General features: G+C 43.6%; 1 protein-coding gene across 3 annotated transcripts in view; it reads left to right on the top strand.

The window, feature by feature from the left end:
• EP300 (E1A binding protein p300) overlaps window positions 1-18,668 on the top strand; it is a 657,355-nt gene that overhangs the window by 297,536 nt on the left and 341,151 nt on the right. For all 3 annotated transcript variants that reach the window (XM_053721396.1, XM_053721397.1, XM_053721395.1), the window contains exons 12-14: window positions 619-696; window positions 776-885; window positions 18,450-18,635. In XM_053721396.1, the coding sequence (XP_053577371.1) occupies window positions 619-696; window positions 776-885; window positions 18,450-18,635 (374 nt within the window). The remainder of the gene's footprint in view (window positions 1-618; window positions 697-775; window positions 886-18,449; window positions 18,636-18,668) is intronic.

Raw genomic sequence — 18,668 nt, 5'->3', positions numbered from 1 at the left:
TGTTGTCCGCCACTTAAGTCTGTGATGTGTACCTGGTCCTAATCCTATCTGTTCAAGTGCCCCATGTCTGTTGTGTAAGTGTTTGTCAAGGCCCCCACATCTGTATGCCTGATCCTTTGTCCCCACAAGACCCCTCCCCCCAAGTGTGTTGTGCACCTCCTCACCTTGCCCCTCCTGATCCCATCTCTGTCCCCACCTGATCCTATCTCTCCCCAGAAGCTCCTGCCCCCCATGTGTGTTGTGCACCTCATCCTCTGTCCCCCACAATCACCTCATCCCGTCTGTCCCCTCTCATGAAAGCATGCTTATGGGGACACTAACATGAGAGGTGCTTGTGGGGGACAGATAGTATCAGGTACACAAGTGTGCCCCTCCAAAATAAAATTAAATTAATGTTTGGTGCACCTGATCCTATCTCAATCTTCACAAGCTCCCCCATCTGTGGTGTGCCTGATCCTGTTGCCGTCCTCACATGCCATGCCCCTGGTCTGAGCCTAACACTGATCCTCTCACCTTCTCTACAAATATCTTCCCCACCACACATCTTGTCACTTTATTTTGGTTCTGCAAACGCCTCTGTTTACTGGACAATTCAATGTTTTTCTTTTTTTTTCTTAGACGGCCCTATTCCAGATCCAAACATAATGCGAGCAAATGTGCCAAACCAGATGATGAATCGCATGCCTACACAGCCAGGTACAATACACTACAATCACACACATAAGGCCAGTGTGCACATATTGTGGTGCTTAGCTAAACTATTTCTCTGACTCAGGAATGAATCAGTTCGGACAGATGGGCATGCAGATGCAGTCAATGGGACCGAGACCACAGGCTCCACTACAGCACCCTGGGCAAATGGGACAAACTGGAGCTATGAGCCAGGTGAGTTAATTTCGAAGCAGGCCTTTCATCACAGTATTTGAGGTCAGGTAAACAAAGATCTTTGACAGCAAGGAGACCTCAGTGAGATGTTTAATTCGACATGTCTTAGGCTGTTCCTGTTCAATAATGTCTGTGAATTACCGACCTGGCAGAGGCTCTAAACGTTGTGTACTGCTTCATGTGACACGGCGAGTCCACGGATCATCATCAATTACTGTTGGGAATATCACTCCTCCCCAGCATGAGGGGGCAAAGAGCACCACAGGAAACTGTTAATTATCACTTCCCTTCCCACAACCTCCAGTCATTCTCTTTGCCTGCATTGCAAGGAGGTGGTAAAGTTTAGGTGTCTGAAAGAAATTTTCTTCAATTGAGAGTTTATTTTAAAGCAGAGCAGGTTTGCCCTGATCTTTTCTGGGGTTTAGCCGTAGTTCATGTCAGTCTCTTCAGTAGAGCAGTGGTGGCTTTTAAAGGGACAGTCAACCATAGAATTGTTATTGTTTTAAAAGATAGATAATCCCTTTATTACTCATTCCCCAGTTTTGCATAACCAACACAGTTATATCTTGTATCTAGGAACCTTCTTCCAGCCCCTTGATCACATGACCGTGACTGTTTATTATCTATTGTCTTAAATTTAGCATTGTATTGTGCTAGATCTTAAATAACTTTCTTTGCCTGAACACAGTGTTATCTATATAGCCCACGTGCACTTTCTGTCTCTTTGTGTTGAAAAGAGATTTAAAAAGCATGTGATAAGAGGCAGCCCTCAAAGGCTTAGAAATTAGCATATGAGCCTACCTATGTTTAGTTTAAACTAAGAATACCATGAGAAAAAAGCAAATTTGATGATAAAAGTAAATTGGAAAGTCGATTAAAATTAAAAGTCCTATCTGAATAATGAAAGTTTAATTTATACTTGACTGTCCCTTTAAGCAATTGGGAACTTGTGGGGTATAATTCCCACTGCACCTCCCAAACAGTTATTGCTGCCCTAACTTGAAAGCCTGAGTAAGATTGAGTCTTTCTTCTTTCCACAGGTCCATGTGAGGGAGGAAACCCTCTCATACCAAGTGAGCTGTCCTGCTGCCGGGCAGATATACATTGAGGTAAGTGCCGAATTTAATTTTCTGTCTGAAGAATGGAAATATATGGCACTTTAACAGTTAGTTTTGTTTGGGACATTAATACATTTCATCCTATTATGGGTTAATGGGATAATGTGTGGCAGTTTGTGCAGGCACTGGGGACGAGAGGAACTTTTATAAATGAGACTCAATAGCGTTTTGTGTCCGGTGTGTTCCGGACAGGGTTCACAGAGAGGAATGGGTTAACTTTCTCAAATTAAAGGGTTTTTAGACAATTTTATTAAGTTTTCCTGCTTGTGAATGTGACAACCCCGTTAAGATCTTGAGATGGTCTGAAGTGTAGAGCGGAAGAGCGTTTTCCGGTCTGACAGCAAAATTGAATTGTCTGTCAGGGGACTGTTAGAGCGCGATGGCTCCATTTCCAAAGGGCTGGGTGGATGTGTTTGTGTCATCCTGAGCACGCATTGTGATTAGCCTTTGAATTTTGCAATTTTGTCCTGCTGGGGTAAGTCAATGATTCTGCAAGAATTCATCATATTAGAGGGAATTTAGTCGACGGAGTGAAGCTCTATTCTGTACCGACTTTTGGCCACGCCTCCTTCCTTGCATTATCGGAGCGGCACCATTTCAGAGGAGATGAGCGAATATTTTAACTCCGCCTCGTTCTCCAGAATGAGAACGGAATGGAGGAGTTGTTCTGTCTATCTTGAGTAGCTAAAGCATACGGATGCTATATCCTAATCTAGACGCCTTCTTGGAGTATAGTAGATTTTCTCCAATTTTTATGTCTGTGTTTAAAAAGGGCAGGCTGCTATAGCAGTATGGTTATACACTAGAACTTGTGATACCTTAGTGGCATTGAAGCTTGTTACAGTATGCTCATCAAACATATGGATGTCGTATATATCACTTTCTAGTTTTCTCTGTGATATAGACATAGGGTATGATGATAGGTTGATATGTTTTCATTTGCAAATAAAGATAGGATGAGGAATGCTTTATACTATCATCAGTTCCTTTGGAGATATTTATTATAAATTTTCTTATTTAATTTATATATTATATTTTAGAGGTTATAAAATATTTTAGAATTGAAGATTTATTTTACAAGATATGACGAGTCCACGGATTTCATCCCAATGGGATTACGCCTCCTGGTCAGCAGGAGAAGGCCAAAGAGCACCACAGCAGAGCTGTATATATAGCTCTTCCCTCCCACCCCAGTCATTCTCTTTGCCTGTGTTAGTGATAGGAAGAGGTAAAGTGAGGTGTTAGTTTAGATTCTTCAATCAAGAAGTTTTTTTTATTTCTAAAATGGTACCAGTAAGCACTATTTGTCTCAGGGAGAAATCGTCAGTCAACGACTTCCCAAGAGGAGTGGAGACATTTAATTTTCTGCCCTGATGTTGATGATCTTAGCAATCATTATCTAAGATCCTGCTGGTTCTCACAGATCGTTGAAGGTAAAGAAAAGAACATTTTCTGTGTGTGGTACTGTATCATGCTGCGCTCAGCTTTGGGGTATGTTCAGTCATTTGCTTCTGGGGAAACTAGATATATCAGAACCGACTGACATTTATTCCCTGTACTGGGGAGGGGTAAGCAGTATGCACAGTGTAAAATGAAATTGGTGTACCTGGAATCCCCTTTCTTTTTATTTGCTATTCACTTATATTTCAATGTTGAATGGGCTGACGCTGGGAGATGCGGTTTATTCCCCAAGGGCTAACGTTATCTGGCAGAGAAACTTATAGCTGGTAAGGGGAGTGTTTGTTTAGGAGGGGCACATTGGCGGTTCTCTGCATTTGTTTTAGGTAACCGACGTGTTTCTTCCCATGCGGTGTCTCGGTTAGACTTGTGTTGCGCCCATGATGGACGGGGCCTGAATTTGCACACTCAGTCGCGCAGTAGTCATCCAGATCCTCGATCGACAGCAGGTCTCTGGGCTCCGGTGTGGCCTAAGTCAGTTTGTGTATTCAAGTTCATAAATAGACTTGGGAGAGCCACTCACGGAAGATTCAGTGTGTTTCTGGGGGCAGGTAGCGCCGCAGCAGAGCTGTGGCGAGGTGCATGTGTCTAGGTTTTTATTAAACTTTGTGCATAGCTGAACTGGATAAACAGAGCAGTATTTACTAAGTTTTGTATGGTGCTCCCTATTGTTGCAAAAATATTATTGCTGCAAGCAGAAAAATTATTGCATTTTTATTTTTTAAAGACACAGTAGGCTTGTTTTAATCCAAACATTTCCCTATAAGATTTGATTTTCAAAGCTGATTATATCACGTTAAAGACGACCAATATTGCTATTGCTAGTTTAACATGGCTGAACTTCAGGAAAGTACCTGTTCTATGTGTTTAGATGCCAATGTGGAACCCCCTATTACTTTTTGTCCCTCATGTACAATGTAAAGAACAAATTTTCTTTAATGCAGGTATGTCTAAGGATGCTTCTTAGACTGATGAAACTCGGGGTATGCTGCAACTTTCTCCCCAAGCGTCACAACCTTTAACTCCCACCCATGCGACGCTGTGTTCCTCAACCGCGTCCACTTCATTTACTCTGCAGGATATGGCTGCAGTTATGTCATCCACTCTTACAGACGTTTTATCTAAGTTGACAGTGTTACAAGGCAAACGTAGCAGGACAGAAGCCCATGTGGTCCCTGCGACTCCTGATGTTTTGATGGCTATCTCCGATGTACCCTCCCAGGGCTCTGAGTTGGGGGTTAGGGAGACCCTGTCTGAGGGGGAACTGTCTGACTAAGGGAGTGCTTTACCCCAGACAGATTCAGACGTCATGTCTTTCAGTTTTAAACTTGAACACCTCCGCCTGTTGCTGCGAGAGGTTTTGCTGACTTTGGATGACTGTGACTCTATTGTGGTCCCACCAGAGAAATTGTGTAAGATGGACAAATATTTAGAGGTTCCTTCTTATTCTGATGTGTTTCCGGTTCCTAAGAGAATTTCGGAAATTATTACGCAGGAATGGGAAAGACCGGGTATCCCGTTTTCACCTTCTCCTAATTTTAAGAAAATGTATCTTCTAGCTGACATTGTTCGGGATTCTTGGCAAACGGTCCCTAAGGTGGAGGGAGCTAAGCGTACAACTATTCCTATTGAGGACAGTTGTGCTTTTAAAGATCCTATCGATAAAAAGTTGGAGGGTCTTATAAAAAAGCTATTTATTCATCAGGGTTTTCTATTACAACCGACGGCTTGTATTGTACCAGTTACAACTGCGGCTGCTTTTTGGTTTGACGCCTTAGAAGAGTCTCTTAAGACTGAGACTCCTTTAGAGGAAATACTAGATAGAATTAAGGCCCTTAAGCTGGCTAATTCTTTTGTTACGGATACCGCATTTCAGATCGCCAAGCTGGCGGCTAAGAATGCAGGATTTGCCATTTTAGCGCTAAGAGCGTTATGGTTAAAATCTTGGTCTGCGGATGTGTCCTCTAAATCAAAGCTTTTGGCCATTCCTTTCAAAGGAAAGACCCTGTTCGGGCCTGACTTGAAAGAAATAATTTCTGACATTACGGGAGGTAAGGGTCACCTCCTACCTCAGGATAAAACGGCTAAACAGAGGGGTAAACAGAGTAATTTTCGTTCCTTTCAAAATTTCAAGGGAGTCGCTTCTTCCTCCGCTAAACAGGAAGGGAACTTTACACAAACCAAGTCATCTGGAGACCAAACCAGGCTTGGAACAAGGGTAAACAACCCAAGAAGCCCGCTACTGCTCCCAAAATAGCATGAAGGGGCGGCCCCCGATACAGAACCGGAGCTAGTAGGGGGCAGACTTTCTCTCTTTGTCCAGGTTTTGGATAAGAGACATTCAGGATCCCTGGACACTGGAATTCGTGTCTCAAGGGTATCAGCTGGAGTTCAAAATTTCCTCCCCAAGGGGAAGGTTTCTTCTTTCACGATTGTCTGCAGACCAGATAAAAAGAGAGGCATTCTTACGTTGTGTAAAAGACCTCTCCACTATGGGAGTAATTTGTCCCGTTCCAATACAGGAACAGGGGCAGGGGTTTTACTCAAATCTTTTTGTGGTTCCCAAAAAAGAGGGAACGTTCCGACCCATTTTTGGCCTCAAGAGTCTAAACAAGTTTCTCAGAGTCCCATCCTTCAAGATGGAAACTATTCGGACAATTCTTCCATTGATCCAGGAGGGTCAATATATGACTACCGTGGACTTGAAGGATGCATATCTTCATGTTCCTATCCACAAAGATCATCACCAGTTTCTGAGATTTGCTTTTCTGGACAAACATTTTCAGTTTGTGGCCCTTCCTTTCGGGTTGGCCACGGCACCCATGATCTTCATGAAGGTTCTAGGGTCTCTGCTAGCGGTTCTGAGACCGATGGGCATTGCTGTGCCGCCTTATCTGGACGATATTCTGATCCAGGCGTCGTCTTATCAGCTGACAAAGTCTCATACCGACATTGTCCTATCCTTTCTAAGGACTCACGGTTGGAAGGTGAACATAGAAAAGAGTTCATTAATTCCACAGACAAGGGTTCCCTTTCTGGGAACTGTAATAGACTGTATCCATGAAAATCTTTTTGACGGAAGTCAGAAAATTAAAGATTTCTCTTGTTAAGTGTATCCAGTCCACGGATCATCCATTACTTGTGGGATATTCTCCTTCCCAACAGGAAGTTGCAAGAGGATCACCCACAGCAGAGCTGCTATATAGCTCCTCCCCTCACTGCCATATCCAGTCATTCTCTTGCAACTCTCAACTAAGATGGAGGTCGTAAGAGGACTGTGGTGTTTTATACTTAGTTTATTTCTTCAATCAAAAGTTTGTTATTTTTAAATGGTACCGGAGTGTACTGTTTATCTCAGGCAGTATTTAGAAGAAGAATCTGCCTGCGTTTTCTATGATCTTAGCAGAAGTAACTAAGATCCTTTGTTGTTCTCACATATTCTGAGGAGTGAGGTAACTTCAGAGGGGGAATAGCGTGCAGGTTTTCCTGTAATAAGGTATGTGCAGTTAAAATATTTTTCTAAGGATGGAATTTGCTAGAAAATGCTGCTGATACCGAAGTAATGTAAGTAAAGCCTTAAATGCAGTGATAGCGACTGGTATCAGGCTTATTAATAGAGATACATACTCTTATAAAAGTGTATTTTAAAACGTTTGCTGGCATGTTTAATCGTTTTTTACATATGTTTGGTGATAAAACTTATTGGGGCCTAGTTTTTTCCACATGGCTGGCTTGAATTTTGCCTAGAAACAGTTCCCTGAGGCTTCCCACTGTTCTAATATGAGTGGGAGGGGCCTATTTTAGCGGTTTTTTTGCACAGCAAAAATGACAGACACAGACATCCAGCTTCTTCCTGCATGATCCAGGACTTCTCTGAAGGGCTCAAAAGGCTTCAAAAGTCGTATTGGGGGAGGTAAAAAGCCACAGTAGAGCTGTGGCAGTTGTTGTGACTGTTTAAAAAACGTTTTTGTCATTTGTTATTCCGTTTTTGGTATTAAGGGGTTAATCATCCATTTGCAAGTGGGTGCAATGCTCTGCTAACTTCTTACATACACTGTAAAAATTTCGTTAGTGTAACTGCATTTTTTCACTGTTATTTCAAAATTTGGGAAAATTTGTGTTTCTTAAAGGCGCAGTAACGTTTTTTATATTGCTTGTAAACTTGTTTTAAAGTGTTTTCCAAGCTTGCTAGTCTCATTGCTAGTCTGTTTAAACATGTCTGACACAGAGGAACCTACTTGTTAATTATGTTTGAAAGCCATGGTGGAGCCCCATAGGAGAATGTGTACTAAATGTATTGATTTCACCTTAAACAGTAAAGATCAGTCTTTATCTATAAAAGAATTATCACCAGAGGGTTCTGTCGAGGGGGAAGTTATGCCGACTAACTCTCCCCACGTGTCAGACCCTTCGCCTCCCGCTCAGGGGATGCACGGTTATATGGCGCCAATTACATCAGGGACGCCCATAGCGATTACCTTGCAGGACATGGCTGCAATCATGAATAATACCCTGTCAGAGGTATTATCTAGATTGCCTGAATTAAAAGGCAAGCGCGATAGCTCTGGGGTTAGGAGAGATACAGAGCGCGCAAATGCTGTTAGAGCCATGTCTGATACTGCGTCACAGTATACATGAGGACGGAGAGCTTCAGTCTGTGGGTGACATCTCCGACTCGGGGAAACCTGATTCAGAGATTTCTAATTTTAAATTTAAGCTTGAGAACCTCCGTGTATTGCTTGGGGAGGTATTAGCTGCTCTGAATGACTGTAACACAGTTGCAATTCCAGAGAAATTGTGTAGGTTGGATAGATATTATGCGGTGCCGGTGTGTACTGACGTTTTTCCTATACCTAAAAGGCTTACAGAAATTATTAGCAAGGAGTGGGATAGACCCGGTGTGCCCTTTTCCCCACCTCCTATATTTAGAAAAATGTTTCCAATAGACGCCACTACACGGGACTTATGGCAGACGGTCCCTAAGGTGGAGGGAGCAGTTTCTACTTTAGCAAAGCGTTCCACTATCCCGGTTGAGGACAGTTGTGCTTTTTCAGATCCAATGGATAAAAAATTGGAGGGTTACCTTAAGAAAATGTTTATTCAACAAGGTTTTATTTTACAGCCCCTTGCATGCATTGCGCCTGTCACTGCTGCAGCGGCATTCTGGTTTGAGGCCCTGGAAGAGGCCATCCAGACAGGTCCATTGAATTAAATTATTGACAAGCTTAGAACGCTTAAGCTAGCTAACTCATTTGTTTCTGATGCCATTGTTCATTTGACTAAACTAACGGCTAAGAATTCCGGATTCGCCATCCAGGCGCGTAGGGCGCTATGGCTTAAATCCTGGTCAGCTGACGTGACTTCAAAGTCTAAATTACTCAACATTCCTTTCAAGGGGCAGACCTTATTCGGGCCTGGCTTGAAGGAAATTATTGCTGACATTACTGGAGGCAAGGGTCATACCCTTCCTCAGGACAGGGCCAAATCAAAGGCCAAACAGTCTAATTTTCGTGCCTTTCGAAATTTCAAGGCAGAAGCAGCATCAACATCCTCCGCTTCAAAACAAGAGGGAACTGTTGCTCATTCCAGACAGGCCTGGAAACCTAACCAGTCCTGGAACAAGGGCAAGCAGCAAAATCCAAAAAGTGGAAAACAGCACACCTGAATCTTTCTTTTATGGGGCACGGAGCAGCAGACTTGCCAGGTCCACAGCACAATCACAAACTTCAAAAAACTCCAGCCACCATATCAGTTAAAAGACCTTTATTTTCTTATCCTGGGTCCAAACATACAACGTTTCAAGCCAATGTGGCTCTTAGTCATGTACCATGACTAAGAGCCACATTGGCTTGAAACGTTGTATGTTTGGACCCAGGATAAGAAAATAAAGGTCTTTTAACTGATATGGTGGCTGGAGTTTTTTGAAGTTTGTGACAAGGGCAAGCAGGCCAGAAAGCCTGCTGCTGCCCCCAAGACAGCATGAAGGAACGGCCACCTATCCGGAAACGGATCTAGTGGGGGGCAGACTTTCTCTCTTCGCCCAGGCGTGGGCAAGAGATGTTCAGGATCCCTGGGCGTTGGAGATCATATCTCAGGAATATCTTCTGGACTTCAAAGCTTCTCCTCCACAAGGGAGATTTCATCTTTCAAGGTTATCAGCAAACCAGATAAAGAAAGAGAGGCATTCCTAAGCTGTGTGCAAGACCTCCTAGTAATGGGAGTGATCCATCCAGTTCCGCGGACAGAACAAGGACAGGGATTTTATTCAAATCTGTGGTTCCCAAGAAAGAGGGAACCTTCAGACCAATCTTGGATCTAAAGATCTTAAACAAATTCCTCAGAGTTCCATCATTCAAAATGGAAATTATTCGGACCATCCTACCCATGATCCAAGAGGTCAGTACATGACCACAGTGGACTTAAAGGATGCCTACATTCACATACCGATTCATAAAGATCATCATCGGTTCCTAAGGTTTGCCTTTCTAGACAGGCATTACCAATTTGTAGCTCTTCCCTTCGGGTTGGCCACTGCCCGAGAATTTTTACAAAGGTTCTGTGCTCACTTCTGGCGGTTCTAAGACCGCGAGGCATAGCGGTGGCTCCGTATCTAGACGACATCCTGATACAGGCGTCAAGCTTTCAAATTGCCAAGTCTCATACAGAGATAGTTCTGGCATTTCTGAGGTCGCATGGGTGGAAAGTGAACGTGGAAAAGAGTTCTCTATCACCACTCACAAGAGTCTCCTTCCTAGGGACTCTTATAGATTCTGTAGAGATGAAAATTTACCTGACGGAGTCCAGGTTATCAAAACTTCTAAATGCTTGCCGTGTCCTTCATTCCATTCCACGCCCGTCAGTGGCTCAGTGCATGGAAGTAATCGGCTTAATGGTAGCGGCAATGGACATAGTGCCATTTGCGCGCCTGCATCTCAGACCGCTGCAATTATGCATGCTAAGTCAGTGGAATGGGGATTACTCAGATTTGTCCCCTCTACTAAATCTGGATCAAGAGACCAGAGATTCTCTTCTCTGGTGGCTTTCTCTGGTCCATCTGTCCAAGGGTATGACCTTTCGCAGGCCAGATTGGACGATTGTAAAAACAGATGCCAGCCTTCTAGGTTGGGGCGCAGTCTGGAACTCCCTGAAGGCTCGGGGATCGTGGACTCAGGAGGAGAAACTCCTCCGAATAAATATTCTGGAGTTAAGAGCAATATTCAAGGCTCTTCTAGCTTGGCCTCAGTTAGCAACACTGAGGTTCATCAGATTTCAGTCGGACAACATCACGACTGTGGCTTACATCAACCATCAAGGGGGAACCAGGAGTTCCCTAGCGATGTTAGAAGTCTCAAAGATAATTCGCTGGGCAGAGTCTCACTCTTGCCACCTGTCAGCGATCCACATCCCAGGCGTAGAGAACTGGGAGGCAGATTTTCTAAGTCGTCAGACTTTTCATCCGGGGGAGTGGGAACTCCATCCGGAGGTGTTTGCTCAACTGGTCCATCGTTGGGGCAAACCAGAACTGGATCTCATGGCGTCTCGCCAGAATGCCAAGCTTCCTTGTTACGGATCCAGGTCCAGGGACCCGGGAGCAACGCTGATTGATGCTCTAGCAGCTCCTTGGTTCTTCAACCTGGCCTATGTGTTTCCACCGTTTCCTCTGCTCCCTCGACTGATTGCCCAAATCAAGCATGAGAGAGCATCAGTGATTCTGATAGCGCCTGCGTGGCCACGCAGGACCTGGTATGCAGACCTAGTGGACATGTCATCTCTTCCACCATGGACTCTGCCTCTGAGGCAGGACCTTCTAATACAAGGTCCTTTCAATCATCCGAATCTAATTTCTCTGAGACTGACTGCATGGAGATTGAACGCTTGATTCTATCAAGGCGTGGCTTCTCAGAGTCAGTCATTGATACTTTAATACAGGCTTGGAAGCCTGTCACCAGGAAAATCTACCATAAGATATGGCGTAAATATCTTTATTGGTGTGAATCCAAGAGTTACTCATGGAGTAAGGTTAGGATTCCTAGGATATTGTCCTTTCTCCAAGAGGGTTTGGACAAAGGCTTATCAGCTAGTTCTTTAAAAGGACAGATCTCTGCTCTGTCTATTCTTTTGCACAAGCGTCTGGCAGAAGTTCCAGACGTCCAGGCATTTTGTCAGGCTTTGGTTAGGATTAAGCCTATGTTTAAAACTGTTGCTCCCCCGTGGAGCTTAAACTTGGTTCTTAAAGTTCTTCAGGGAGTTCCGTTTGAACCCCTTCATTCCATTGATATTAAACTTTTATCTTGGAAAGTTCTGTTTTTGATGGCTATTTCCTCGGCTCGAAGAGTCTCCGAGTTATCTGCCTTACATTGTGATTCTCCTTATCTGATTTTTCATTCAGACAAGGTAGTTCTGCTTACCAAACCTGGATTTTTACCTAAGGTGGTTTCTAACAGGAATATCAATCAAGAGATTGTTGTTCCATCATTGTGTCCTAATCCTTCTTCAAAGAAGGAACGTCTTTTGCATAATCTGGACGTAGTCCGTGCCTTGAAGTTTTACTTACAGGCTACTAAAGATTTTCGTCAAACATCTGCCCTGTTTGTCGTTTACTCTGGACAGAGGAGAGGTCAAAAAGCTTCGGCAACCTCTCTCTCCTTTTGGCTTCGGAGCATAATACGCTTAGCCTATGAGACTGCTGGACAGCAGCCCCCTGAAAGGATTACAGCTCATTCTACTAGAGCTGTGGCTTCCACCTGGGCCTTTAAAAATGAGGCCTCTGTTGAACAGATTTGCAAGGCTGCGACTTGGTCTTCGCTTCACACCTTTTCAAAATTTTACAAATTTGACACTTTTGCTTCTTCGGAGGCTGTTTTTGGGAGAAAGGTTCTACAGGCAGTGGTTCCTTCCGTTTAAGTTCCTGCCTTGTCCCTCCCATCATCCGTGTACTTTAGCTTTGGTTTTGGTAATCCCACAAGTAATGGATGATCCGTGGACTGGATACACTTAACAAGAGAAAACATAATTTATGCTTACCTGATAAATTTATTTCTCTTGTAGTGTATCCAGTCCACGGCCCGCCCTGTCCTTATAAGGCAGGTCTAAATTTTAATTAAACTACAGTCACCACTGCACCCTATGGTTTCTCCTTTCTCGTCTTGTTTCGGTCGAATGACTGGATATGGCAGTGAGGGGAGGAGCTATATAGCAGCTCTGCTGTGGGTGATCCTCTTGCAACTTCCTGTTGGGAAGGAGAATATCCCACAAGTAATGGATGATCCGTGGACTGGATACACTACAAGAGAAATAAATTTATCAGGTAAGCATAAATTATGTTTCTGAATACATGCCGAACCCTTCAGTCCAATCCTCTGCCATCAGTGTCTCAGTGCATGGAGGTAATTGGATTGATGGTGGCAGCTATGGACATCATTCCGTTTGCTCATTTTCATCTCAGACCTCTACAACTAAGCATGCTCAGGCAGTGGAATGGAGATTATGCAAATTTGTCTCCTCAGATAGATCTGGATCAGGTGACAAGAGACTCTTCTTTGGTGGTTGTCGCCGGATCATCTGTCCCAAGGGACGTGCTTCCACAGACCTTCATGGGTGATAGTGACAACGGACGCCAGCCTTCTAGGTTGGGACGCAGTCTGGAATTCCCTGAAGGCTCAGGGTGTGTGGACTCGGTCGGAGTCTCTACTTCCAATCAATATTCTGGAATTAAGAGCAATATTCAATGCGCTTCAGGCTTGGCCTCAGTTGGCTTTGGCCAAGTTCATCCGGTTTCAGTCGGACAACATCACGACTGTGGCTTACATCAATCATCAGGGAGGAACAAGGAGTTCCTTAGCGATGACAGAAGTATCCAAGATAATTCGGTGGGCGAAGGCTCACTCTTGTTGTTTGTCAGCAATCTACATCCCAGGAGTGGACTACTGGGAAGCAGATTATTTGAGCAGACAGACGTTTCATCCGGGGGAATGGGAACTCCATCCGGAGGTTTTTGCCACCCTGATTCTGACTGCTTGGAGATTGACCGCTTGAGATTAGGATTCCTAGGATTTTATCTTTTCTCCAAGAAGGATTTTAGAAAGGGTTATCAGCAAGTTCCTTAAAGGGACAGATTTCTGCATTATCTATCTTACTACACAAGCGTCTGGCCGATGTTCAATCTTTTTATCACATTCTGACTAGAATCAGGCCTGTGTTTAGACCAATTGCTCCTCCTTGGAGTTTGAATTTGGTTCTTAATGTTCTTCAAGGGGTTCCGTTTGAACCTATGCATTCCATAGATATTAAGTTGTTATCTTGGAAAGTTTTGTTTTTGGTTGCTATTTCTTCTGCTCCTAGAGTTTCTGATCTTTCGGCATTGCAATGTGATTCTCCTTATCTTATTTTCCATGCAGATAAGGTAGTGTTGCGTACCAAACCTGGTTTTCTTCCTAAGGTTGTTTCAAATAAAAATATTAATCAGGAAATTGTTGTTCCTTCATTGTGTCCTAATCCTCCTCCTAAGAAGGAGCGTCTGTTACATAACTTGGACGTGGTCTGTGCCCTGAAGTTTTACTTGCAGGCGACTAAGGATTTCCCTCAATCATCTTCATTATTTATTGTTTTTTCTGGATGACGTAGGGGCCAGAAAGCTACGGCTACCTCTTTCTTTTTGGCTGAAGAGTATTATCCGTTTGGCATATGAGACTGCTGGACAGCAGCCTCCTGATAGAATTACGGCTCACTCTACTAGGGCTGTGGCTTCCTCATGGGCATTTAAATATTATGCTTCTGTTGAACAGATTTGCAAGGCCTTCTCTTGGTCTTCTCTTCACACTTTTTACAAATTTGACACTTTTGCCTCGTCCGAGAGAGAGGTTCTTGAAGCAGTGGTGCCTTCTGTTTAGGTTCCTGTCTTGTCCCTCCCTTTCATCCGTGTCCTATAGCTTTGTTATTGTATCCCATAAGTAAGGATGAAATCCGTGGACTCGTCATATCTTGTAAAAGAAAAGGAAATTTATGCTTACCTGATAAAATCCACGGCCCACCCTGTCATTTCTAAGACGGGTATTTATTTTTGTTAAACTTCAGTCATTTCTGCACCTTGGCTTTTCCTTTCTCTACCTAACTTCGGTCGAATGACTGGAGTGGGAGGGAAGGGAGGAGCTATATATACAGCTCTGCTGTGGTGCTCTTTGCCTCCTCCTGTTGACCAGGAGGCGTAATCTCATAAGTAAGGATGAAATCTGTGGACTCGTCATATCATAAAAGAAATAAGGTAAGCATAAATTTCCTTTTTATAATTTTTTTATAGCAATAAAGTATTGTACTGATGGTACTGTTCAATATGAGCCTTATGTCTCCCAGGATGATGCTCCTTTTATGTCTCCCAGGATGATGCTCCTTTTATGTCCCAAGCCTTTTTGGCGTCCCATGCAGTGCCCTGCGGTTCCTTTAAATATCCAGGAGGAGTATATTTGCTTCCAGATTTTGCAGCTCAGGTATCCTCTGCGTTATCTGCGGTTTTGTCTGCTTTTTTCTTTCTTTCAGGGAATATGCAAGAGGATTGGTTATATTTCAGATTGTAAGGATTCTGCTCCATATTTTACTACGCTGGTGCCTCTCTCTTCTGTGCTGGTGAGGAGTTTTCACCGGTAGGTTTCTGAGGGTGAATTCTCAGATTTGGACAGTTTAATTCCTTCATCTGACGCTGAAGTCCTATCATTCAGATGTATGCTTGATCACCTCGTGTAGTTTTAAAGGAGGGTTTGACTTCTTGGACGACATTGATCCCTTGTCGTTGTCAACCTTTGAAAGTTTTGTGAACTTTATCATTTCAATTATGTTCCTTCCTATGAGGAAGTGTTTCCGGACGTGCCTGGGATATTGTCACGGGAATAGGAGATGCTAGGGTTACCATCTCCCTGTCTCCCATCCTTTAAGGGATTTTCCTGTCACTAACTCCATTATAATGCACGGTGCCCTGAGTTAGAAGGAAGCTTTTCTACTATGGCTCAGAGAACGTCGATCCCTATATGGGTAGCTACTCTCAAGGATCCATAGATAATAGCCCGCCGAGCATTGTGGCTTATATTTTGGTCGGCTGAGAAGCCTTCCTGTAACTTAGTGGTACGGTTTAGGCTTATAGTTCTGAGGTGGCAGTTTCAATTTTTTATGTTTCATCCAAATCCAGGCTTCTAGCGTTTTTCTTTTTCAAGGATGAGACCTTGTTTGGACTCAGTCTGGCAGAATTATTTTCTGTATGGGGTTTTTCTACCACATGTCAAGAGAGTAAGGCTAAAGGAAAGTTTTCATTTTTTCCTCTCTATGCAGTGTCAGTCAATGTTTTTTGAGTCCAATCTAAGTTTCCCTCCCGAGGGCAGATTTCTCCTGAGTATCTGCAATCCAGGTATGATGAGAGACTTTGCTTGAATTGGGTTTAGGATATTTCTCTCTGTGGGTGATATTTCCAGTCTTGGGGACCTTATTAGGTTTTCTACCTTGGAGAAGATTTCTAACAGAGGTCAGACAATCAAGGATTTTTCCCTCTCCGCAGTCTCCTGTCCGACCAACAGCAAGCGTTACTGGTCCAGTCAATAAGAACCATCTTGCTACTCTTGGGAGTCTTGATCTAACTGCAGTTGATTTTTCCTTCAGTCTCTTATGGTACGAGGGAATTGGTCTGATGATTCAGTGGACATCATTCTTTGCTGTTATTTTCATAAGAGATCATTATTTGGATCTGTCTCAGAGTATAGATCTAGATCAGTCGACAAGAGACTTTCTCCCGTAGTGGTTTTCAGGAGTATCTGTCTCGGGGCTCAAGTTTCTGGAGACATTCCTGGGTAATGCGACCACGGACGCCAGCCTGCTGGGCTGGGAAGCAGTCTGGTATTTGCTTTTAGGTGCAGGGAGGATGCACTCAGAGTTTCTGCTTTCCTCCTTATCATATTTGATTGGAGAGCGATTTACAATGCTCTGAATTGGTCTTAGTCGTCCTTGGTTTGGTTCCAGTCGGACGATATCACCTCCATGGATTTCATTATTCACCAGGAAGGAACTAGGAGTTCCTTAGCCATGTAGGAGGTGATTGGTTTTGTTCAGTGGGCGGAAGCTCACTATTGCGGTTTGTCATGAACTGTCAGTTATTTCATCCTGGGGAGTGGGAACTCCTTTCGGAGGTGTTGTCCAGTTTATTCCTCAAAAGGGGGATGCTGGAGTTGGATTTGATGGCGTCTTGGCTAAATGCCAAGCTTCTAAGGTATGGTTCTAGGTCAAGGGATCCTCAGGCCGCTCTGATAGATGCTTTGGATGTCCTTTGGGATTTCTGTCTGACTTACCTGGTTCATTCATTTGCTCTCCTTCCACGAGTCATCGCTCGTATCACACAGTAGGGAGTGTCAGTGATTCTAATAGCCTCTGCGTGACCTCGCAGGATCTGGTGTGCAGACCTAGTGGAGATGTCGTCGCCTCTCCCACCTTAGAGGCTGGCTCTGAGGAAGGACCTTCTGAATCAGGGTCTCTTCCTTCATCAAAATCTGGTTTCTCTAAAAGCTGTTTGGAGATTGAAGGCTTAGTTCTGTCTATTTGTGGTTTTTCTGAAGTCTTTCATTGAGACCATGGTTCGGCTTTACAGACCGTTTTTTAGGAGGATTCTCATAACTATCTTTTTTGGGTGTGAATCTATGGGTGTCTCTTTGAGTAGAGTCCGGATTCCTTGAATTTTTTCCTTTCTCCAGGATGGCCTGGATATGGGTTTGTCAGCAAGTATCCTGAAGTTTTGTTGCACTGTCTATTTTACCACATAGCGTCTTGCGGTCATTCCAGTTGGGCAATTTTCTTATCAGGCTCTGGTCAGTATCAGGCCTGTGTTTAAGTCGGTTACTCCTTCTTGGGGTCTTAACCGGGTTCTTAAAGTTTTGCAGCAGGCTCCGTTTGAACCAATGCATTCTAAAGATTTCTTGGAATCTTTGTTTCTTGTTGCTATCTCTTCTGCTCGGAGAGTATCGACTCTCAGCTCTACAGTATGATTCCCCTTATCTTTCAAGACAAGGTGGGGTTTCGTACTAAGTAAGTTTTCCTTCCTAAAAGATGTTTCGGACAGGAATTTTAATCAGAAAATTATTGTTCCTTTATGTCTTAATCCTTCTTCTCATAAGGATCGTTTGTTACACAACCTGGATGTTGTGCATGCTTTGCAATTCTTCTTACAGGCGACTAAAGTTTTTCGCTGGTATTCTGCATTGTTTGTTTTTCTCGGAGAAATCTAAGGGTCTGAAAGCTACAGATTCTTCTCTTTTTCTCGGGTTGAGAAGTATACTTTGGTTGTCTTATGAGATTGCTGGACAGCAGCTTCCTGAGAAAATTACAGCTCATTCTACGAGGGTTGTTTCCTGTTCCTGGGCTTCCACAAATGAAGCTTCTGTGGCACAATTTTGCAGGCTGCAACCTGCTCTCAACCTCTGCATTCTTTTTCCAAATGTAATACTTTTGCCTCGGCTGAGGTTTCTTTTGGGAGAAAGGTTCTTCAAGCAGTGGTGCCTTCTGTTTAGGTTACCTGTCTTGCCCTCCCTTATCTGTGTCCTCTAGCTTGGGTATTGATTCCCAACAGTAATTGATGATGATCCGTGGACTTACCGTCTTAGAAAGAAAACTACATTTATGCTTATCTGATAATTTTTTCTTGAGTGAATCCACGGCCCTCCCTGTTTTTCAGGCAGTTTGTTTATATAATCTTCAGGCACCTCTGCACCTTGTGGTGTTTTTTTTACTTTCTCTCATTTTCCTTCAGTCGCATGACTGGGGGTTGTGGGAAGGGAAGTGATATTTAAGTTTCCTTAGGTGCTCTTTGCCGCCTCCTGCTGGCCAGGAGTGATATTCTTAACAGTAATTGATAATGATCCGTGGACTCACCTTGTCAAGAAAGAACTAAATTTATCAGGTAAGCATAAATTTTGTTTTTACAACAGATACTAAATGAAGTTACCATTTCTATTATACTTTCAGATGGGATTCCCCTCTCGAATGCAGCAACCGGCCTCTATGCCTCAAGGTGCGCAGAACCAATTCTTGCCCTCTAACCAGTTCCAAGCTGCTTCTCCTGTAATGAACACTGGGAACATGAGTACTGGAGGCATGAACTCTGCTGGGATGTCTGTGCCCCAGCCTGGTGGCCAAAATACTCCTCCACAGGTAAGCCAAAGCTGAATGTAAGCTGCTGATATC

This window comes from Bombina bombina, chromosome 7, assembly GCF_027579735.1.
Source record: "Bombina bombina isolate aBomBom1 chromosome 7, aBomBom1.pri, whole genome shotgun sequence".
Taxonomy (NCBI): Eukaryota; Metazoa; Chordata; class Amphibia; order Anura; family Bombinatoridae; genus Bombina; species Bombina bombina.
Note: the sequence above shows the minus strand (reverse complement) of the source record. Positions and strands in the feature narration are given on the sequence as shown.